Source organism: Vitis riparia, chromosome 1 (genome assembly GCF_004353265.1).
Source record: "Vitis riparia cultivar Riparia Gloire de Montpellier isolate 1030 chromosome 1, EGFV_Vit.rip_1.0, whole genome shotgun sequence".
Lineage (NCBI taxonomy): Eukaryota > Viridiplantae > Streptophyta > Magnoliopsida > Vitales > Vitaceae > Vitis > Vitis riparia.
In genome coordinates this window covers 4,267,423-4,291,501 of record NC_048431.1, presented here as the reverse complement: position 1 = coordinate 4,291,501, position 24,079 = coordinate 4,267,423, and the positions used below count along the sequence as shown (strand labels likewise).

General features: G+C 33.6%; 3 protein-coding genes across 3 annotated transcripts; 1 reads left to right on the top strand and 2 right to left on the bottom strand.

Moving 5' to 3' along the window:
* Positions 1-9,807: 9,807 nt before the first annotated feature.
* On the top strand, positions 9,808-10,827 carry LOC117914779 (putative fasciclin-like arabinogalactan protein 20). The gene has a single exon (XM_034830247.1). It carries the CDS (start codon positions 9,808-9,810, stop codon positions 10,825-10,827), a length of 1,020 nt encoding a protein of 339 aa, XP_034686138.1.
* A 528-nt stretch (positions 10,828-11,355) lies between these two features.
* Positions 11,356-13,403, bottom strand: LOC117913044 (pentatricopeptide repeat-containing protein At1g71060, mitochondrial-like). Its single transcript, XM_034827961.1, has one exon. It carries the CDS (start codon positions 13,215-13,217, stop codon positions 11,622-11,624), a length of 1,596 nt encoding a protein of 531 aa, XP_034683852.1. The 5' UTR covers positions 13,218-13,403; the 3' UTR covers positions 11,356-11,621.
* Positions 13,404-14,494: 1,091 nt separating this feature from the next.
* LOC117923850 (beta-glucuronosyltransferase GlcAT14A-like) lies at positions 14,495-20,250 on the bottom strand. Its single transcript, XM_034842347.1, has 4 exons — positions 19,458-20,250; positions 15,787-15,862; positions 15,576-15,691; positions 14,495-15,456 (listed from the first exon to the last, which is right to left on the bottom strand). Exons 1-4 carry the CDS (start codon positions 19,954-19,956, stop codon positions 14,942-14,944), a joined length of 1,206 nt encoding a protein of 401 aa, XP_034698238.1. The 5' UTR covers positions 19,957-20,250; the 3' UTR covers positions 14,495-14,941.
* Between the last annotated feature and the right edge of the window lie 3,829 nt (positions 20,251-24,079).

Genomic DNA, 24,079 nt, shown 5'->3' with positions numbered 1-24,079 from the left:
AAGAAGTATAAATATACCTATCATAGTAGAAAAAATCATGTTGCTACCTAATTAAAATATCTTTTTTTTTTTTTTATCAACTTTGAATGGGCAAGTCCTTTCATAGAGCGTTGATCGGACTAATGCTTTTGAGTGGCTCTATTGTCAAAGCTCATGCCTTGCTACAAAATGAAGCTAGAGGGAGCCTTGAGAATTCCTCTCTACTCGTCGAGTTAGGGTTTCGGCAAAATAAGAAAGAAAGAGAAATAAATAAAGAGGCAGGAATTTTGTCCTGACTGGCTACACGATTCCATATTGTGGTGAGGTGGCTGACAGCTTATTACATTTGCCTCATCATCTTGTACGTGTCAGAGTGCTAATGTACAATCACTATCCTTGTTGGGTTTAGGGATGGCAATGGCGTGGGTTATTTTGGATACCCGTCGGTCCCGTCCCTAATGGGACAAGATTTAAATTAAATAAATCATTTGAGACGGTATGAGATTTTTTTTATAAAACCCGGGGCGGTTCGAGTATTGTCTCATCCCACCCCGTTTACATATAAAATTAATTTAATTTAAATTTTATTTTACTATTTTTAATATATAGAAAATAATAAAATAAGTTATAAAAAATATAATAATTTTATTATTTATAAAATATATTTATTTTAATATAATTAAAAATTTAAATAATTTTAAAAAAAAATTCAAAAAAAAACTAAATAGGCAGGGCTAGGTGGGTGTGGGAGCCCCATTTAATTTTTTAAACGGGACAAGGATGATAATTATTTTTAATAAACAGGCGGGGTTGGGATGGGGGCGACCCATCCCGAACCCGCCCCGTTGCCATTCCTGGTTGGGTTAGACTTGGTTGTAATACCTGACCAATGCAAAAGTCTGACCTACTTGGACCCGCTTAAAGATATAATTGTGTCTTAAACCCTTCTAATTAAACTTGGTTTTCTTCAAAATTAGGTTTAATTAAAAGTAGGGGATAGATTAGTAACTAATGTAAATGTTAAATACATTGGGCACCACATGGACCCACTATTGCCAGACCCTCAGTCCTTTAAGGCTTAAAAGCTCCTTCGCACATGTCATACCTCATTAGAATGTATCATTTTAATTGACTACTGGCAAATAACTTGTGTTTAGACCATATATATATATGTCTATTATAATGATTATGGGTACTATTGAATTTGAATAATTAAATGTAACATCGAGTGTAATTTAAATTGTTTTGAGTATCCAATTGTAGTCAAATTGTGTATCTTATTCTATTTTTTACTATGATGTAAACAAAAATATTGAATAGTAATTGCAAATTTAATATTTAGGATTATGTTGTATTTTTTTCATGTTGAAGATATAAGATGGTTGCTAAATTAAAATTGTTGACTTTAATTGAATTTTAAAATCTGACTTAAAATTTTATAAATAAAATTGAATTACTAAATAAATAAAAATTGTTTATTTTATATATATATATATAAAAAACCACACGTAGGACACCGGAGATCTCTCTTCTAAATAGTGCAAGTGAAGTCTCAACTTTCATGTCATAAATATGTAATTATTTTTACACCTTTATTTGAGTTGTTTAAAGAATTAAAGTTAACGTAAAATGAAACTTTAATTGATTTTAAATTATATCTTTATAGAAAATTCTACAATGAAAAAAAAAATCAATATCATCAATACATCAACTTTCAAACAAATAAAAAATAAAAAATACCATCATTAATTTCCTAGCTTTCCTAATATCGAATAGATTCAAGCAAAATAGTCCTCAAGTTGGATCTAGCATACAAGGGCAAGAGACCTCAAGTAGCCAACATGTGCAAAGGATGTTAGGAAGGAAGTGGTGGTATCTAATTTCAAGTTGACGTACTTGATCCCAAGCAACATAGACATTTTGTTTCTTGCAAACCTAAATGATATATATAGTCTACATTTGAATCATTGGTTAGTGAAATGTATTTCAACCTAGAGTAGTTTAATGATGGTTTAAGGCTCCCTCCTTATTTCTTGACTTGATAGTTTTTTCCCTATTCATACACTCTTCCAACATTCATTCACCTTGATGTTATATGAATGTTTATGGAGTGCAGATTGCTCAATCGTCTATACCAGTTGGATCTAACTATACTTAAAATCATTTTTGTCTATAATATCAAGTTGGAGGGTAGCAAAAATTTCTTTTGTTTACTCAAAACTATTTTTTACAATTCGTGATCAAATTAAGAGATATGAGCAAAAGGTGGCTAAAAGGTAATATAATTATGTCAAGGGTTTTAGGAGTGTTCAGAAAACGAGCCTTAGAGAGACTACATGCTTAATCATATATTAAATTCTCCAACTAGGGGTGCTTAAAAGTGTCCATAATTGGTTAGAATAGTGTTGAGCATCTTTACTTAAAATTAATTGAGTACACTTTTCTAGTAAGTAAAAAAAAATGTGCGAGAAGCACATCAAGCGGGTGGAAAAAGCCTTTTCGAGAAGTTTAGGCACTTGCTCGCCGTTGATGTAGTAAAATACATGATTAATATGATTTTGTTAAAAAAAAAAACTTGAAGAACATACTTAAACATTCAATATCATTTATCCCACAAGTTTATGTGGTGTGTGACCTAAATTGCCATAGGGAATGCTTATGTGGCAAGCTCTAGGTCATAGACACCATTCAATCATATGCTGCTTGAGCCTCAAGGAAGATCAAGTCCCTTGAGCAACATTTAGAGAAGCTTGGAATAAGCCAATGATAGCCAAAAGTGAAGTAGTTGAAGCTCAAGCATTGGCTAGTCTAATCAATAATGGTACTCGGAAGAAAGACGGAGTGCTATGTGAGTACTATAACTTACAAGTTGAGTGGGAGACACTGGCCAAATATTGGGAGAAAGGAGCAATTTGAGAAGTTAACTTACTAAAAATGTGAACCAATGCTTCTATGATAGCTTTGTTTACTACCTTATAGATGAGTTATAACAAATCATTATATTATGTAGTGTCATAGATTTCTAATAGACATTTTGATAATTAAACTTAGATTTTATTAATATTTGTTTTTTTATGCATCTTAGCACATTCAGAGCATCTCAACATAGATACAAATCTATTAGAAAGTATTCTAAGTTGTCAATTCTCCTTGAATAAAATTAAGTAACAAGAAGTCTTATTGCATATGTGAAAAGAAGACAACTTTGATGAGGCTTGAGACAAAATTTTGACATTAATGATACAATTTCTTTAGAATCACCTGAGCATAAGATTAAAGTTAAATTATTTGTTTTTCTTAAGAAGGAAGTGACAATCAAAGTATCTTTTTCATCTAACAAACATATCCACGAATGCATTAAAGTTAAATAAAAATATATATGAAAAAGTGGAAAACAAAATGCACTAACATTGTAAGTGAAGATTAAGATTTGATAAAAGTAACTTTTAAAATTATATAAAAGAGCAGTTATTGAAAGAGATCGTTAAGATTAAAGATACGAGTAATATATCCCATATGAAAGCATATTAAACTCTTATTGATAATGTGAGTGCAACTTGAGTTTTTAGTACTTGGCAAATTGATCTACTAAAGCTTTGGTTATCGGTGAAATTTGATCATACCTTTTTTGTTTTTGCCTAACTTATGATGGAGATTCGTGGCTATGTCTAAATTTTTAATATCAAAACTTATGAATGATTGAATGTTAGAATTTTATTTGACTCATACTAATTTAGTATCTTTTTAATAGAAAATAAAATTATATGATAATGTATAATTTAGAATATGTGACATTTTTGAATCATGATTAATAATCTTATTAATATCAATTAGGACATGATTTTCAAAAACATTTCGACTTCACAAATAGATAATGAATATGATAAACTTTATTTGAATTTGAATTTTATTTAGTAAATATGAATGAGTGAAATAAATGTTTGCTTTACTTGATTTTCTAAAACTCATTTCAATTGTAAATTAAAGCAGAAATTATTTTAAAAATATTTCCATTGTGTTAGTTACAAAATATTGATATTCTAGGTTATTTTTCATGTTCATACATTTTCCTTCGATTTTTTTATAAGAACCAAACCAAAGAAAGAGTATTCCTTAAGTAATTAACTTTCTTTCCATTTACCTTTTCATTAGCAACTAAACAAGAAAAATTTTAGGGACAATTATGTTTTGGACCTAGTTGGATCAAAAAATTAAGTTTTGGTCCATATAATTTCATTATTTAAGCCAAAGATCCAGAGGAAGTGTGAAAATTGAGAAGAATAATTTGAATTTTTTATTTTTTTTTGGAAATAATCTTTGTTGACTATGAAAAAAAAAAGCAAAATACATTAATTTAAATTTTATTCCTTTTGCAAACCTCAATTAAATTCAATATAATTTAGTGATTTGGAAAAAAATACACCATTTTCCAAAAATAAAAAATAAAAAAATATTATTATTTAAAAATCAATAATCTTGGAAAGTATATATTTTTAAAATTGTGTATATAAAAAATAACTAAAAATATGTCAGATTTATTTTTTTTAAATGACATATTTTTAGCATATATTTTTTAAAAAATAGTTTTCTAAAAATAATAAAATTTCAGAATAATTATTAAAAAAAGATTTAAGATCAAAAAGTTTGTCAAACATTGTGGTAGAAAATAGTTTTGAATAGTATATTGGTCTCTTCATATTTTATATTCTTTCCATCAATTATGCAATTTATATGGACCAAAATTTAATTTTTGGGTCCAACTAGGTCTAAAAAGCAACTGTCTTAAAACTATATATATATATATATATATATTTTTTTTTTTTATATATTATATATATATATTCTTTTTCTTTTATTATTCCTTCATATTTTCTTTCCTTAATATTCTAAAAACTTTAAGAAAATCTATTTTATTTTGAAAATATTAAAAGGGGATTCTCTTCCCAAAATCCTCTCTTTCCATTATCGTGCTAATTGAAGGACTTGATCAACTATAAAAAGAGATTCCATGAATACGTTTAAAAAAAAAAAAAATCGAACTTAGAAAAGATGGGTTGCTTTTCTTCTAAGTCCAAAGGTTTACTTTTTCTCCACGGCTTTTTTTTTTTTCCCTTCTAATTATATATGTATATATAAAAGCTTATGTCTTTCTCATATGGCGTATCATGTTCTAATTTTCTATCTTTATCGTTTTCTTTTGCTAAAGCTTCTATTGATCCTCCACAAGAGGAGATTGACTCTTCTAATGAACCTGCACAAGAGGAAGTTGGCTTCTCATATGAACAACCAGGAAGGGTAGTGGAATATGGTGATTATGAACGAAGAGAAGGTGCCGCATGGTATGACAACTATGACCAAGACACATGGAATAAATATTTCGGCCCACCTTATGGATGATACCCACATCACATTACGAAATATTTGATTTGATTTGATGATTTGTTTTAGTTTTGAGTTATTATGATTAATTTCACCCTTATTCAGTATATTTAATGTGTTAAAATACTACATAATTATATTATTATTGTGATATACTTATATATTATAATTTTTCATATTTACAAATAAAATATTTCATTTAAATATTAAAAAAAATACAAATAATTATACAATATGGTAATTTAAAATTAAATAAAATATCCTTTATTAGTATTATGGTAATACTAAATGGGCCAAAGTGATGAGGATAGTAATGGGCCCAGGCAAATAGTTTTAAGGAGAGAAACATCAACCAAGGCCATATATGGTCACCACATCCGAAAGGAAGGAGAATTTCAATTACAGGGTACATTCCAAAGAATGATCATACCATTTGTAAGAGAATTATGGTTGGATCATTGCAGTATCAATGGGTGGTAGCGTCGTTCCGGCCAACATCGAAACCTTCACAGTATCAATGAGCTCCTTTGAACTCCTTGTGGAACAACAAACAAAAAACATTGTTAAGAGGTTGCAAGAGGTTTCTGGTCCGATGCTCATCGTAATGGTGTGTCTCAAGGCTCCATGGTTCTACCTCGAATATCTGCTTGGGCAAGTCTCCCATTGTCATCTTTCTTTTAAAAAATTATTGTAATTGCCTTTGCTTTAAGAGGTTCTTCACTAGTTCTTTTAGACTCTTACAATCATCTTGTTACAAAATAGATCTCACAAAATGGGACAAATGTTAGAATTGACAATAAACAATTTTATTAGATAAGACATAATGTTTATGTTTTTCGTGTGAATTTGAATAATCCACGTGCTCCAATCTCTCCATCCTACTTATGTTATTGTGAAAGAATTGTTCTATGGTTTATTGATTCGAGTAAAATGTTCATATCGACACAACAGAACCCAGCCAAGTAGGGTAACGACCCCACAAAGGCCACGTAAAACTCAAATCCTGAAGGGGTACTTCCGTCATTTCTCTGGAAGAGTTTAACAACTACTTCTTAACGAACTTTTGATTCCCCTTGTTGATTAACAAATCCCATGCCGCCACGTTTCATTTTTCTTTCCCGCCAGAATCCTCTCTCCTTCGTTCATATAGAAAATCTGCAACCTAAACCCTAAAAATCTTCCGGACCTACCATTAATGGCGTACTCTCTTCTCACTTCTCTCATCATTTTCTGTCTCTTCTCCCTCTCCTCATCTCTCCCATCCCAAACAATCCTCGACGCTGCAGAAATCCTCTCTGATTCGGGCTACGTCTCCATGTCCCTCACCCTCGAACTCGTCTCTCAGACCCTACTTCCCAAATCGCCGTCGGCCACCTTTTTCGCTGCTTCCGACGCCGCATTTATCGAATCTGGTCAGCCTCCGCTCTCCCTACTCCAATTCCATTCCTCGGCCCTAGTTTATCTTTCGAAAGCCTCCTTTCGCTTCCCGTCGGAGCCAAGATTCCTTTTGTAAACCCCAATTAAATTCAATATAATTTAGTGATTTAAAAAAAAAATACATCATTTTCCAAAAAAAATAAAAATAAATTATTATTTTTATTATTTAAAAATCAATCATTTTGGAAAGTATATATTTTTTAAAATTGTGGATATAAAAAATAACTAAAAATATGTCAATTTTTTTTTAAATGATATATTTTTAGAATATATTTTTAAAAAAAATTAGTTTTCTAAAAATAATAAATTTTTAGAATAATTATTAAAAAAAGATTTAAGATCAAAAAATTTATCAAACATTGTGTAGAAAATAGTTTTGAAGATATATTGGTCTTTTCATATTTTATATTCTTTCCATCAATTATCAACTTATATGAATCAAAACTTAATTTATACTATCTAAAACATAACTAAAACTTTATATATATATATATATATATATATATATTTCTTTATTTTTTCTTTTCCTTTTATTATTCCTTCATATTTTCTTTTCTTAATACTATCTAAGAATCATAAATAACATAAAAATGTTTGAATAAATCACATGCACGTCAAAATTTTATAAGAAAATAACTTCAACCAATGCATGTAGACGTTTGTTATAAAAGTTTACACAATTTTAAAAGTCTAACTAATTGAAAACACCCATTCATAGAAGTTATAATTTTTGTATTGCTTGTAATTTTCTTTTTCATTGTCAAGATGGGGTTGGTGTTCAAGGTACAAAACCAAAACTTGTGTAGCCTATGCGAAGCAAGCCTACATAGGGTACAAGATAAAAAAAAATGGAACAAGGTCGAGGTACAAGAAAGAGTTTCATAAGAAGCTCCAAAGCCCTACTCCTAGTCCAAGGCATATATATATTTATTAATTTTTTTTTAAGGGAAAAACTTTTAGAGAATCTATTTTATTTTGAAAATATTAAAAGGGGATTCTCTTCCCAAATTCCTCTCTTTCCATTATCATGCTAATTAAAGGACTTAATCAACTATAAAAGAGATTCCATGAAGACATTTAAAAAAAAAAAAATTGAACTTAGAAAAGATGGGTTGCTTTTCTTCTAAGCCCAAAGGTTTACTTTTTCTTTCTCTCTCGGGTTTTTTTTTCCCTTCTAATTATATATGTATATATAAGTCTTTCTCATATGGCGTATCATCGTTTTAATTTTCTGCCTTTATTGCTTTCTTTTACATGAAAAAAGATTCTGAGCCTTCTGCTGAAGCTTCTATTGATCCTCCACAAGAGGCTTCTAGTGATCCTCCACAAGAGGCTTCTACTGATCCTCCACAAGAGGATATTGAGTCTTCTGATGAACCTGTACAAGAGGAAGTTGGCTTCTCATTTGAACAACGAGGAAGGGCAGTGGAATATGGTGATTATGAGCAAAGAGAAGGTGACGCATGGTATGACAACTATGCCCAAGACACATGGAATAAATATTTCGGCCCACCTTATAGATGATACCCACATCACATTAAGAAATATTTTATTTGATTTGATGATTTGTTTTAGTTTTGATTTGATTTTATGATTTGTTTTAGTTTTGAGTCATTACAATTAATTTCACCATTATTCAGTATTTAATGTGTTAAAATACTACATAATTATATTATTATTGTAATATGCATATACATTATAATTTTTCATATTTACGAATAAAATATTTCATTTAAATATTAAAAAAAACAAGAAATAATTATACAATATGGTAATTTAAAAATTAAATAAAATTTCCTTTATTAGTATTATGGTAATACTAAATGGGCCAAAGTGATGAAGATAGTAATGGGCCCGGGCAAATAGTTTTAAAGAGAGAAACATCAACCAAGGCCATATGGTCACCACACCCTACAAAAATCCATATCCGAAAGGAAGGAGAGTTTCAATTACAGGGGTACATTCCAAAGAATGATCATACCATTGGTAAGAGAATTATAGTTGGATCATTGCCCCATCACTGGGTGGTAGCGTCGTCCCGGCCAACATCGAAACCTTCACAGTATCAATGCTTAGGCAAGTCTCCCATTGTCATCTTTCTTTTAAAAAATTCTTGTAATTGCCTTAGGCTATGTTTGGTTCCGCAAAATTTGAGGGAAAATGCGAGGGAAAGAAAATATAAAGGAAAATAGAAGGAAAGAAAAAGTGAAGGAAAATAAAAAAATAGATTAAAAGTTGATAAATTATTTTTTTTATTACTTCAAACTCATTTTATTTATTTTAACTCATCAATATAAAGATTAAATAATTTAAAAATATATAAGTTTTTAATTAGTTTTAATTATATTTGATTTTCTTTGATATTTTTTATAGCACAACTAAACATGAGAAAATCATTTTCCTTAACATTTTTTTTCTTTCCTTTGTATTTTCCGGGAACCAAACATAGCCTTAAGCTTCTTTTAGGCCTAGAAAAAGAAAAGTGAGAGGACAAATAAAAATCCGATTTTACGATATATGATTTAAAAAAAAAAAAAAAAAAATTGGTGTGTACATATAAAAATTTAAATTCACAACCATCATAATATTTTTGTAATTTTATTAGATAAGACATAATGTTTATGTTTTTCGTGTAAATTTGAATAATCCACGTTCTCCAATCTCTCCATCCTACTTATGTTATTGTGAAAGAATTGTTATATGGTTTATTGATTCGAGTAAAATGTTCATATCGACACAACAGAACCCAGCAAGTAGAGTGACGACCCCACAAAGGCCCATCATCCACGGTAGGCCCAATAACAACGTAAAACTCAAATCCTGAAGGGGTACTTCCGTCATTTCTCTGGAAGAGTTTAACAACTACTTCTTAACGAACTTTTGATTCCCCTTGTCGATCAACAAATCCCACGCCGCCACGTTTCATTTTTCTTTCCCACCAGAATCCTTTCTCCTTCGTTCATATAGAAAATCTGCAACCTAAACCCTAAAAATCTTCCGGACCTACCATTAATGGCGTACTCTCTTCTCACTTCTCTCATCATTTTCTGTCTCTTCTCCCTCTCCTCTTCTCTCCCATCCCAAACAATCCTCGACGCTGCAGAAATCCTCTCTGATTCGGGCTACGTCTCCATGTCCCTCACCCTCGAACTCGTCTCTCAGACCCTACTTCCCAAATCGCCGTCGGCCACCTTGTTCGCTGCTTCCGACGCCGCATTTATCGAATCTGGTCAGCCTCCGCTCTCCCTACTCCAATTCCATTCCTCGCCCCTAGCTTTATCTTTCGAAAGCCTCCGTTCGCTTCCCGTCGGAGCCAAGATTCCGACGATGTTCGCCAACCACTCATTGATAGTCACCAGCGCCGCTTCCGATTCTCAAATTTCGTTAAACAATGTTAATATCACCTCGTCGCCTTTGTTCGATGATGGTTCTTTGATCATTTTTGGGGTGGATAAGTTCTTCGATCTGAATTTCCCGGCTTTAGGCTTGACTCGAAGCCCTAGCCCTAATACGGGATGCACAGATGATGCAATTGCTTCTTCAGGTGGTGATTCTTTTGATGAAGCAAGCGGAGTGTTAAGGTCCAGAGGATACTCTGTGATGGCTTCGTTTCTTGATTTGCAATTGCTAGGGTTTAGAGATGGCACAAAGATGACAGTTCTCGCCCCAGCTGATGAAGTTATGATGGATCGTGTTGGTAATTTTAGCGACATTTCATCGTCAATCTTTCTTCGGCATGTTCTTCCATGCAAGGTTTCATGGTCTGATCTGGTTAATTTTGATGATGGGTCAATGTTGCCGACATCTTTGGAGGGCTTTACCATTAACATTACGAGATCTGGTGATACATTGAAGCTGAACGAAGTTTCAGTTGCTTTTCCGGACATGTATCACAGTGATTGGCTTGTTGTTCACGGTCTTGGGGAAGTTCTTACCTTGCTGGTGGGACCAGAACAAGCTGCAGACTCTTCGTCTGAAACTGGGGGAAGCAACACTAATGAACAGACTGCATTAGGCAACAGTGAATTTTAAGGTCTTAATCATGAATACGGCAGGTGATATACGTGTAGTTTCTTTCAAGATTCCCCTTTCTGGTGGGATTGTGTAGCCTACCAAAACTCTTCTTATTCTACCACTCAGTAGGAACTTGAAGATAGAACGGCCACTACTCTGTTGGTTCTTACACTCAGATTTTCAGCTAGAGAGCCGTGTTTGATTTCGTATATCTGAAACGACTGAAGAAAGCTCGGTCCAATTTGAAACCTTTGCTTTCAAAAAGTGAATTCTATTTCATTTACTGGATTTCAAAGTATGAAATGAAGAAATGATAGTCAAGAAGTTATGATTAGTAAGCTTTTCCCTGTGATCACTTTGCATAAATCTGGCCTTTTCCTTTCCAATCACGTCCTAAATAATTTCAGTTTTCCTTTCTCTGCTGCTGCTCCTATAAATGAACAGTCTCAGTTAGTTCTAAGTGCTATGGAGAGGACTTATGAATAGGACTGGAGTAACCCTACATATAGAAGCATTACAAGCAAATCATCATCTAAGCAGCAAGTGTGCATCACCAAAAGTGCTTCATTACTCAGAAGGTGCAATCAGATACATGATAGTTGAAGTTGTTATGAGACTACATTTGAGGAAACCAACAATTGAGGCAAGATGATCTCGTAACAAAACATACTACACCCTTGTATACCATTCCAACCCCCATCAGCAGTTTTTATTGGGCACCAACTGATCAGCCATAAGGGTCTTGATCGGGTCAGATGATCTGTGTAGTTGGGTTGCCCAGTTACAACAGTCTATCTCTCTCCCCTTTGGTGTCAACCAATCACTTGAGTTGTCCTGATTTTGTCAAGCTTCTGAGCCAAAATTAGAACCATATCCTGCTTTCCCTCATCAAGTAGAGTTTGTTTCAAATTGCTGAACATTGCTGCTGGAGGCCTGATACCCATGTCCAACATTTCGTGAAAGTATTTGCAGGCCTCGTCTAACTTATTCTCATAGCACAAGCTGTTAATTAACGTTGAGAACATGTGCATTCCAGGAAGAACTCCCTTGGCTTTCATCTCATCCCATACCCTTAACGCCATATCCACTCTCTCTTCATTGCAAAACATCCTCACTACAATCTCGTATGTACTCACACTTGGCTCACAGCCTGGCTCGCTGCTCATTCCCTGAAAAACCCGGTAAGCTTCCTTTGTTCTTCGAGCCTTTATCAAGTGATGAAGAATTATATCATAGGTTCGAGTCTGCGGACCAACTCCACATTTTCTCATCTCATCAACTATACGATAGGCATCATCCATCCTCATTGATTGACAGTAAGATCCCACCACAGCGTTATATGTGGGTGCCTCTGGAGTAAATCCACTAGCCTTAGATCGTTCAAAAAACTGGAGAGCTTCGGTCAATCTCCTCTCGGAGCCCAACCCATTGATGAGAGTACAATAAATATGAGGAGTAGGCATGCACTTGTTTGCTTCCATTTTATGAAACAACTCAACGGCTGCATCGTATCTTCTAGCCTTACAATGGGCGTTGATAAGTATCCCATAAGTCACAGCATCGGGCTCAAACCCCTCATCCTTCATCTCTCGATAAACCTCGTCCAATCTCAACAAATTTTGTTCTTGACCCCACCCTTCCAACAAAATCGTGTAGGACTTGATATCAGGCCTGAACTTTCTATCCTTCATTTTATCAAACACCTCTTGTGCTCTCTCGACATGTCTCGACTTACAAAGGGCATCAAGTAATCTATTAAAATCTGAGAGTATCGGCTGCAATCCAAACTTTTCCATTTTCTCAAATGTCTCTACCGCTTCTTTAACCTTCCTTGCTCTTGCGTACCTCCGTGAAATCAAAGCAAAAGTCTCTTGGGTCAACAAACCCTTAGACCTCATATCATTCACCAAATTCCAGATCATCTTGAACTGTTTGATCTTGCCCAGGGCTTCAATTAGAGCATTGTAGTTCTCCGTACTGTATTTAAACCCCTTTTGCTTCTCAGCCCACCTAAAGAAGGAAAGAGCGATGACACCGGAATTGCTGAGCTTCTTCAGGACCTCCAGGACCAGCGTGGGAGATACGTCGACCGAAGCGCCATTGAGCAATGATTCAATACTAGAATTAGAGTGAGTGCAAAGTAGTTTACACAATTTTCCAGTATCTTGGGCTATATGATGGTTTGTGGCATCAGTGGTCTCAGTGCACGCCTGGTTTCGTATTGATCCGCCATGTATTGATCTGCAAAAACTAAATGGGGAAAACCCGCATGAATTTTCATTTTCATGTTTGATAGATTCCAATCGAACAAAATCAGCGTCAGCAAGAAGAAGATGGAAGCTAATGGTGAAGGGGTTGGAGGTTTTCAAAATTTTCGGAGAAAATTTGAGGAATCGAGTGAGACCCATTTCAGTTGAGAGAGAGGGGAAAATCCGGGATTCCCTTTTGCCTTATTTTTGTAGCTGTAGTTGTTTTCTGCTTTTGTTGATCGCTTGATTCTATAACAACCTAATATGTTGATACAAGATTTTATTGACTCTATTCTCCCAAAACACCCAATAATTTGAAATAAGATGGCTCGATTTGAATTAAGAAAAAAAAAACCTAGAAATATTAAGCGGAATAAAACTATCTGGATTATTTTTTTATATCTTTTATATAATTTTTTTTCTAAAAGAAGAAAACTGCTATGATATGAATCAAAAAATTATAATTTAATACAATACTTATGTGGTTGAAATTTTTTATGGATAGAATTCGAATGGTCAATCGTTGTATAAGGTAATTTATATCTTAATTTTATTAGAAGTTAAAAATTTCAGTAGTTAAGATTTGAATTATTTTATACATTGGTAAAAGTATGTGATTAAGATATACATGTGAGTAAAGATAAAAAAAAAAATGTGATTAAAATATGAACAAAGAATGTGACTTGAAAAAATTGTGAATATGATTAATTTTAAATATATATATATAACTAAGGTATAAAGAATATTATTGGTATATATATATCATAAAAGTTTACAAAATGTTATCAAAATATAAAAAAGTGACAATGGTAGAATGAATATAACTCATGTATAAAAATTGCAACTCAAGTAAGAACAATACGAGTAAAGCACATAGATTGTGATCAAGATATAAAAAATGCAATTATAGTATGAAAAATGGAGCAAAAATATGGAATTATGAAAATTATAATGGAGATATTAATAATTTGGAAATATAATCAAAATATTAAAATAAAAAGAAGATAAATATTATGTAATGTTATAATTTTACACAAGTAGATTTATCTACGTTTTTATAAGTATTAAATGGAATATATTTAATTGTTTTTTTATCTATTTATCTATTCATCTTAATTATCAAATTATCTTAGTAAAATCTCCCGGCTTTCATTTAAACCATTCGTTATTGATAACGACAAATTGTGTTTGGGTACTCGGACCTTAAATCGGCCCACAAAAAAGGTCAATGAATCAACTGCACAGTCGGCCGGCCCTGCAATGGATTCCCCTGCTTGGGCACTTCCCACGAGAATCCCTGGGCATCTGTGCAGTGGTCACGCCCACACGCGCATCTGTATATGACACAAAAACAGAGGCCGTAGTAGATTCTTTCTGATTTAGATATATGTATTTACTGGAAAAGAAAATTCTAGAAATTTTCTGATTCCGGTATATATCATCAAAGGCGCATTTTGCGTATGCAGATAGAGATTCATCGGAAAAACGATACACTTCGGGTTCAAAGAATGAAACTGCCTCAAATTGCAAACAGTTGACAAATGGAATGACTGGTTGAAGATACATCGGCCTTGAAAATATGGCAGAGCATAGAGGGAGGCATTCCTCTTATTGATTTAATGACTGACAGGCCCTGCGTTAGTATCAACACCAAGCCACAATACAGCCCAAAAACCTCAAATGAATTTAATTCTTCCATCCATCAACTTCTATCCTGAACATGTTCACCGTCAAAGCCCATGACCAGAGGAACCCCCACAACATATAGACAGTAGCAACCAAAGAATTTGTCTCACCGATGGTCTTTCAAACAGGTCAATATACTTCAGATGCACAAGAATTGCACCGCGCTTCAGAATACCTTCCTTAAGTTTGATCAATATTCATTTGCACTGATTCGACTGAGAATTCGAGTCCTCAAGAAGGTTAGTCACTGACTCCTCTAACTTCTTTGCCTGAGGCCCAGGCCTCAAGACATTGGCATCTCCCCAATTGGAACAAGGATCCATCCACCAACTCTTCCTGCCCGTGCACCATGCCCCTGGAACAACTCTGTTACGCCCTCGCTTGAGGATCTTCTCATCAATCATATTTAGCACTGGGTCATCTTTTTGGAATTGTCGGGCAAAAGCAGCTCCACTTTGAACTGTCTGATCATAATCAGATACATTGAGAAAGTGAGGTTCCATTTTGGGAGGACTGTCCCAGATCACGTATCTCAAATCATTGTTCACAGTCGTATTCCTAAACTCCGGTGAATTGCAAATGACAGAATGGAAATAACCTTCATCAGACAAAATTACATTCGTAAAATACATTAGGAGCGTTCGGGGGAGATTATCCCAACCAAGAATGCAGAATTCCAGAAAGGATCTGTTCAGAATGACCCATGGAGAACCTGTAAAATGAGAAAGGATTGTGGTCGAGTAAATAGCAAGGGTCAACCTATTATTTTAAAGCATGTCTCGCAAGGGTAATTTGAGTGGCAAAAACACAAAACATAGAGGAGAACTTTGCCTGTGAAAAATTTAAAACCATCAGGGGTGGGCCGCTTCTCTGTAGCATGGAAAATTTGAGACCTTCTTGCCAAGTAAATGCCTGGGTCAACTACTATAGGATGGACACGCTGAGACCTGCAACAACATTATGCAAATCAATGTGATTCAAAAGTGATTGGCATTATGTACCACAGAGCTATCACAGGAATTAGTGAGCAGGGTTTGCCTACTCTTTCCATCCAAGGTCACTGGTATGATCGATGAAATTGAGATCTCTCCTAACAGAGGAGAATACATGGGACAAGTCTGAAAGAAAAAGAAAAATACATAACCAACCATTAGTTAGACAGCATGAACTATAAAGAATGACTGATCTAGAGATATTATGGAAATTTACTGATAAAACATGAATGGAAATGACCTAGAACAGCATGGGAATCTCATCACCGGAAAAAAATAAAAGCTAAAAATTTGAAGACATGTTAGAAAATAGAAACCAAGCTAAGCATACAACTGCAGCCACAAAGTTTCTGGTCACCAGCATCTGAGGTTGCTGATGTCGCATCGGTAAACCTCCCTGAGGAAGAACCAAATTTGAGAGAGGAAGGAGGGGAGAGGGGTGAAAGGGAAGGAGTTAGGTGGGAGAAGAATAGGACACCAGCACCATAAGCCTTGGAATCCAGTCTATCTCAAGGAAGTGATCTTGAGGTGAACAGACTATGTCATTCTTGAATAGAATATGTAACTAAGTCTCTTTGTGACAATAAGGTTTTGAAGGCCAGTTGAGAATCTGTCATCTTCACTAGCATAAGGATCTAAGCAAATCATGTGCAGGGTGAATTGGTCACATTTTCGCAATCACTACTACAATAAGCAAACATTTTGTTCTCTCTTGTCAAATTGGTTTTTCAGTTGAAAGGAAGGAAATTGCCCCTAACAGAAAACAGTACTACTTCCATTATTCCTTTGTATTTTTTGAACAGTTAATTATTAATTATTATTTCTGTACAAGATATTGATATGAAACATAGCATTTATATTATGAGAGAAAACCGAGGGCTGGGAAACTCTCTCTAGGCATTTTTCCTCTCTTTATCTCTTCTGCTTTTGCAGTTCAGTTATATGTGCTCTAATTTTTATACTGAGGATTTATGGCTACATCTATTCCTCCACAATTAGCATATGAGAACTACATTAAGATCCACTTATCTAATCCACAGAAACGACCACAATCACACAACACTTAGGTGGTGTTTGTTTTATTAACTTAATGTTGAATGTCATTTGCTTTTAGACTTTAGATTGTTTATTTTTATACTTGTTACTAATTTAAAAAAAAAAAAATTACTGAATAGAAAATGCTAAAATATTTGGCTTTTTGCCGAATGGTAAAAATAACTTTTTAAAACAACTAAAAACACAATCTCAACACAACCTTTACCCTTTTAATACTTAATACTTAGAAGAAATAAAATAATAAAAAAAACAAACACCTTAATACTTAATACTATTAAATTGTATTTAGAGTTAAATTAAGTTCCATTTAGATTGAAGTACAGAAAAAACCAACCACCACCTTAGCTTTGGAAAGGTCTCATACCCAGAGCTGAACAGTAAGTGCAACTGTGCAACATTAGAACATCCTCATGAAATTATGCATAATTCAGGAAATTATATGAAATATAGCCAGTCAGACTTATGTTTCATCATCTTAATCATAGTTTGGAAAGGTACAAGGCACAAACTAAGACGCATGCAGTACACCTGAGCAGGCAGGCACACCCTAAAGCATGTGCAGTTTTATGAAACATGGTAAATTTGGATATGCAAATATTTTTCGTATACTCATATTTTACTATTGTGTGTACATAAAAATAAAATTCATAAATTGTCAATAATTATGCACTATATTTTAACCCAAAATGACTAATTACTACCATTATTAATACATTAATTTAAACACATTGTCAAAATACTCAAATGCAAGTAAAAATAAAAATAAAATCAGTATACTAAACACTTTCAGATTGAAGAAAACAATGCAATACCAAATAAAATAAAATAAAATAATAATCAAAAACAATTTTCATTCAAATACATACATCCATGCATGCATGCATACATGCATGTATATATAAACCTTCCCTGGTCGAGCCCTTTGAACTCTCCATGGGTTCTCAAACCTCGAGGTGCTGACTGCACCCACCACAACCTACATTGGGTAATCCAAGGTATTCAACTAGCAGCAAGAATCAAACCTAAGACCATGTGCCTCTACTGCACATCCTGGCATTCACCCTAATCAACTAGGCACCTTGATGGGCAAAATCCATAAAAAGTATATATAGAAGAGTGTGAGCATACTTTACTTCATAAAAAGTCCAAACAAATAAAGTGTGTTTCTGGATATAGAATAAAGTCAAAGTTATGTGGTTGGGTGGGGGGAAATAGAAAATTTCTGGGCATTTCTTGGAGTGTGGTTGGGTTTGATGGGCTAGGGCTATGGACACCAGCCAACTATGTGCTATTTCTTCTTCTATGGCCCTAGCATAAGAGAATAGCTCATTGGTTTGGGGGCTTCTTCTTCCCGAACCCTAGCTAGCAGACATGAGCCCTAACATAAGACAATGGGCCACTGGGTTTGGACTGGCTACAGGGCTGGATAGGGTGGGTTGAGGCGGGGTATGGGTTAGAAAGGTTCATGAAACAGCATCTTCTGCCCAAGAATGTCTTTATCTTCAGCTGGTTGAGTTTGGGCAAGCTAGGGCTTAAAAGGGTTCACAAGATGGCGTCACTCTTCCACATTTCTTCTTCTTATAATAGAGCTTGGTAGGGGAAGACAGGGTTCATAAAATGGCATCGTTCTGCCTCAGGTTTAAAGAAAAACAGAGGAAAGACTGCAAGAGGCAAAACAACATCACTGGCTGGCTCTGGATTTAAAATCTGAGGCTCAAAACTATGTCATTTTGGCCTGGGTTTAAAAAAAAGAAACAAAAGTGGGTGCCTTGACTTAGCTCCAATGGCTTGCCTGAGCACCTAAAGTGGTGCCCTACTGAAGACACACAGTTTGTTCTGTTTTTTCAAAAACTGAAGATGAAAAGGCCGTCACTCTGGCCTAGGTTGAAAATAAATAAATAAACATACAAACATGTGCTTTTCTTGGCTCCAGGGGTCTACCTGAGTACCTAAAGAGGCACCTTATTGAAGGCACAACAACTGACTCCAGGCGAGGTGCCATGGTAAACACATCAAGTCACCTTGTTCCTAGAGACTCTTTGAGTGCACCTTTTAAAACACCAATTTTAACAAAGAGATTAGTGTCAAAAGCATTCAAGATTTGAATTTAGTTGTGCTAAACTCATTCATATTTTGAATTTAATTATCTTAAATTCAGAACTTTGAGTTCGATTCAACTTCTCTAATAAAATGCCCCATATTAAACATAAATGATTCAGCTAGACCTCCAAAATTAGCCCCTAAAAAAAAGATAACCACCATATGATATACTTGTCAAGTCATATATCACTCATTAGCTATCCCGTTCTCTCAGGGCAAGATTATGCATCATAAAAAATTTTCAAACTCAAAACTTGCCATCATTTTATTAGCCTTCCGTATGACAGTAAAATCAAAATCAAGTTCTGAATTCAAGCTACTCCTCGAACACCTTATCACATTATATACAAAACTGACGCACATTACTCCAAAATGGGATAATTTTAACCCATCACAATCTTGTCGGTAGCTATGGAACAAAGAAATAAATCTAAATTAATCCTCCTGAAACACCATTTCCACGGCATCAAAACACACATTCTCCAAATAGAAAATAGCAAGAGGAATTCAAATTCCCACAAAAATGATATAGTAATCAAACAAACAAATCACGAGAAGAACATACCATCCTGTGTGATGAGAGGATAATCCATTGAACTCAAAGTGATAAACCAATTCCATCCACTGTCAACTCTCAAGAGTATCGAGGCGGCACGCAATGTCGCAGCAATATTGCTAGACCCCATGTACGTCAATCGATCCGGCTTCCCCACCACATCCACATTCCCAAATGCTCGTATCGCCGGCACCGATTTAACCGCAGAGGCCAAAAGTCTTCTCTCTTCGTCCGAGGCATCAGCCCCGAGATGCAAAAGGTACCGATTCCTGGGGTGGTAAACCGCAAGCAAGAGTCTGAGGATCCGGTCCTTGTGGCCGCGGCCGCCGGAAATGTAGTAGGCGAATGCCGGCGGGTAATGGAGCCCGTGGTGGACCGTCGAAGAGAAGGGCTTGTGGAAGGATAAGGCGTAAGAAGCGTTAAAGCCGGAGATCGACGAGAGAAAGAGGAGGAGAGAGACGAAGGCGGCGGAGAAGAGTGTGAAGAGCCATTTCTTCTCTGCTAACATGGCGATGATGGTGGTGGAGCATATGTATAACCAACCCTCAAAATCAGATTAAGCTTAGGGTTAGGGTTCAGTTGGAAAGGTTCACAGGGATTTGTAAAAGAATGTCCAAAGGGATCGTTGATTCAAGAATTGATACAAAGATTTCAGAGCGTGGACACTAGGGCTTACTATTAGGATTTTGTCTGTGTTTAAAGAGAGATCAAGTCCAGCGGTTAGGGTTTGGGTTTGCAGAGTAGATTTGTAATGTCGATGAGGAGTTCACCTGCTCAAATGGATTCTCTCTTTCTACTTATTTCATTCTTTGAAATGTGAAAGTTGTGCATTTAGCCTTTACGTAACCAGTTTAATACTGTTAGGTCCACGCTCTCTTCTTGGTCCGCCAACTCACGCTCCCTCTCATCCTATCTTGGTCTAAGATTTTCCTTTTCCCCTTTTATACTATAAAAAAAAATAATAAAAAAAAAAAAAACGCTCTTTCTTATTTCCCAAAATCAATTTCATGACATTCCAAATATGATGTTGTATAGCCAATAATTAACTTTTGTAAAAATATATATATATAAATTTTACCTTATATTCTTACATTAAAATTTTAAAATAATTTTTAAAAATTACCATTTTAAGGTAATCTTAAAAAATAATAAATACATCTTTTTCTTAGTGTCGAGCGTAGCGTCGACCGTCCAGAAAAAATATAAAATTGTATTATTACGCAGTGGCGTGTACGCTCCAGGGATGGTAGTTGGCATCCCATCTGCTCATTTCCTAGTGGTTTTGAATTTGCTAGTTGCAGCGGACGATCATGTGGAAATAGCAAATATGGGAGTGGAAAGAGACGTGAATATTTTAAACGCGATTCCTATGAGGTGTCTTGATGTGATGCGCCTTGCGGATAACTCATTAATGCATGATGTATCCCTACGGCTCTTTTTTCTATTTTTGTCATTTATCTTATTAAAATAAAATATTTTTGTTTTTAATTCCTATTTTTAACTTAATTTTTGTCTCCTCTTTCTCGCATTTGCCCATGTTTTTCTGCCTCCATGGCATAACTAATTTGACTAAAATTGAGGGGGAAAACAAAATCATTTTGTCCACTTCGGTTTCTACTCGTGGTATTATTTCTGGTATTGTTGTTCAAACAAACATTAAAATAATATAGTCTGGGGAGAATTAATAAAGAATTTATTTTTTTTTTTAATTCTTCGTCGGTCTACATTCAAATCTCTGATAAAGTCTTTGCAATTTATTTTAGAATATTCAAATCTCTGATAATGTCTTCGGAATTTAATTGAGAATATTCTAAATAATTATGAAGGTTGCGGAAATATCCTTGATAAATATTCCGCTTACCACTGACCGTATTTAATTTCGACGGTGACGGTGACGGTGGCGGTGGACTGCTTGACAAGGGCGGATATGCACTCTCAAATTTCCAAAATAAAAAATAAAAAATTCTTATATACTGCTTAGTTAATTTTTCTTGTTGTCCTTTTAATTTAAAATAATAAAAAAATTAGTTAAAGTTCCAAGTTAAGAAAGATTAGTATATTTATTCCAAATGAGTGAAATTTAAGTTTAAATAAAATTAAAAATAAAATAAAATATTTTATAAAAATCTATTTAATATCCTTAGGAATTTTGGTCTAAATTGTTATCCAACAACAATCCATATTCATTACCATGTAATAAACATCTCATTTCAAGTCTAAAAATTATTATTCTTAAGGTTAATTATGAATATTTAAAACATTAAAAAGATGCTTAAAATATTACTTAAAATAAAATATCACTAAACATCAAATTCAAGTATTAAAAAAGTTTTTTAAAAAATTATTGTCTTGTCAAGAGTCTCCGAAAAAATTCAAAAAATCAATTAAACACATCTTGTTACATGTATATTTGTCCCCTCGGAGAAAGTTAGTAAAAAAAAACTTTATTGGTTGCATATTAACACTTGTTATTTCATTTTATTTTATCTTTGCCATTTTTTTAATCATATGCTAACATTATCTAATATTTTTCCATCTTAAATTTTTTTTGGGAATAAAATTAAGTTTTTCTTTACCATTTGTGTATTGTACATTTTATTAAATATTTTTTAATGGTATATCATCTTCCATTATTTGAAAATTTTATATTTGTAGACTTGGATTTATATTTAGTCTTAATTATTGAAGATAATATAACTAATAAAATATTTTCAATTATAGGCAATAATAAGCCTCAATTTTTTACTAATTAATTATATTTAAGTCGATATATGAATTTATTACAGATTTAAATATTTAGACATTTTATATATTAATGATATTATTATCTAATAGATCATTTATAAACAAAAGATGTCATCACTTTCAATTTAATATTTAAAGAAAATTTTAAAATAAAAAAATTATAAAATTTATTCAAATTAAAAGATTTTTTATGAAAAAATATTAAAAATTTTCTAATCAAATTTCTAACCATTTTAAAACTCTTTTGATATTTTTTTTTCTAAATCTAATATTAATTTGCCAATATTTTTAAAGTTGTTGATTTAACACTCACTTTAAGTTAAAAATGGTAATATAATAAGTGGTTTAATTTGTACTGAAATTAACTGAATGGTAATTGTCGGATGCCCCCCTTTTGGTGCTCTTCCAGCTTTTAGGGTGGGTGCCGCATTTTCGCTCTTTTTGGGTAGCTTTTTTTGACAAATTCATTAACGGTGAATTTTATTTCCAGTTGTAACCCATTAAGCCCAGCATGGCCCCAAGCTCAAAGATGATTTCAGATGATTTGGTCCGAGACTCTGAAAGTAGAAGCATGTGCGTGGTGCGGCAGACGGGGCAGACATGAAATGTGTGCGCCAGAGATTAGGAGTGTCTCCATTCATGAGTCGTAGTTAAAACTTAAAAGTTAAAACCCATCTTTCATTGTCAAGACTCAAGACATTAGAGAAACGAGAGGAAGAGACAATGAAAGGGAAAGGAGGACTCACTTCTATAAATACCATTACGAAGTTATGGCTCTTCATCACACATCCCAAAGGGTTGGCCGCTTGCCTCGGACAAAACCAAGTGGTCCACTCCAAAGCCACACCGTCCAGAGGCTGAAGTCGTCTTGCCGGATGTTTTTTTTATTGCCTAACAACATTCGTAATCATTAAAGTGTCTCGTGCAAATTTGGAAGTTGACAATTTTTATTTTTTTTATTTTACCTTTTTCGCTTTTTTAAGCAAATATTTGGTAATACGATTTTGACATTGTATTAGTTAAAATAGGCACAAGGGATATGTCATTACTCATGACTCAAACATATTGAAGTTCGTTTGGTGAAACATCACCTACTGATTTGACATTTCCAAAGCACTAGTATCTAACAATGAACCACTTGTTAGTAACTGACCAAGCAAAGTGCCATCCAAAACCTTTACTCTATCTCTATCCCAAGATATTCCTAGAGCAGTGCACAAGCAAAGTCTACTAAGAAAATTATTTTGAATCATTTGAAAAGACACTAGAAAAGGCAGAGACAAAGTTGGCAGAGGAGTTACTACAATTAATGTGAAGCTGTCATACTATATCCCTGCTTAAATTATGATCCCCATAGAAATTATTTAAGAGTGTTTGAACCAATCAACCTTACAAAAGTTTATTGTGTGAAATTTTCAAGTTGCTTTTAAGTGACCTTCCATAACTCATGTTGAAGTTCTTTTAAGAAACTAATAACCAAAGAACTTAAAATGAGAACAATATTCGTGTGACCAACAAACGTATTATAATCCAATAAGCATTTATGATTATAGAAATCAATATCATAAATAATTTACAAGTCATTAAAACAACAAAATTCATTGAGTATGCAAATACACAAAATATATATATATATATATATATATATATATATATATATATATATATATATATATTAGTGTATTTTTTAATGCAATTTGATTGAATAATGCTAATTTTTTAAAAATAGATTGATAAAATTATTGGATTAATCTATACTATTGAATAATATTTTTTCAATACATACCGAAAATATACTATCAATCACCTCTTATTTGTTTGTAATCTTATACTTTAATCCTATTCGTTTGTAATCTAGTTTAATAAATCAATGACTTAGATCTCAC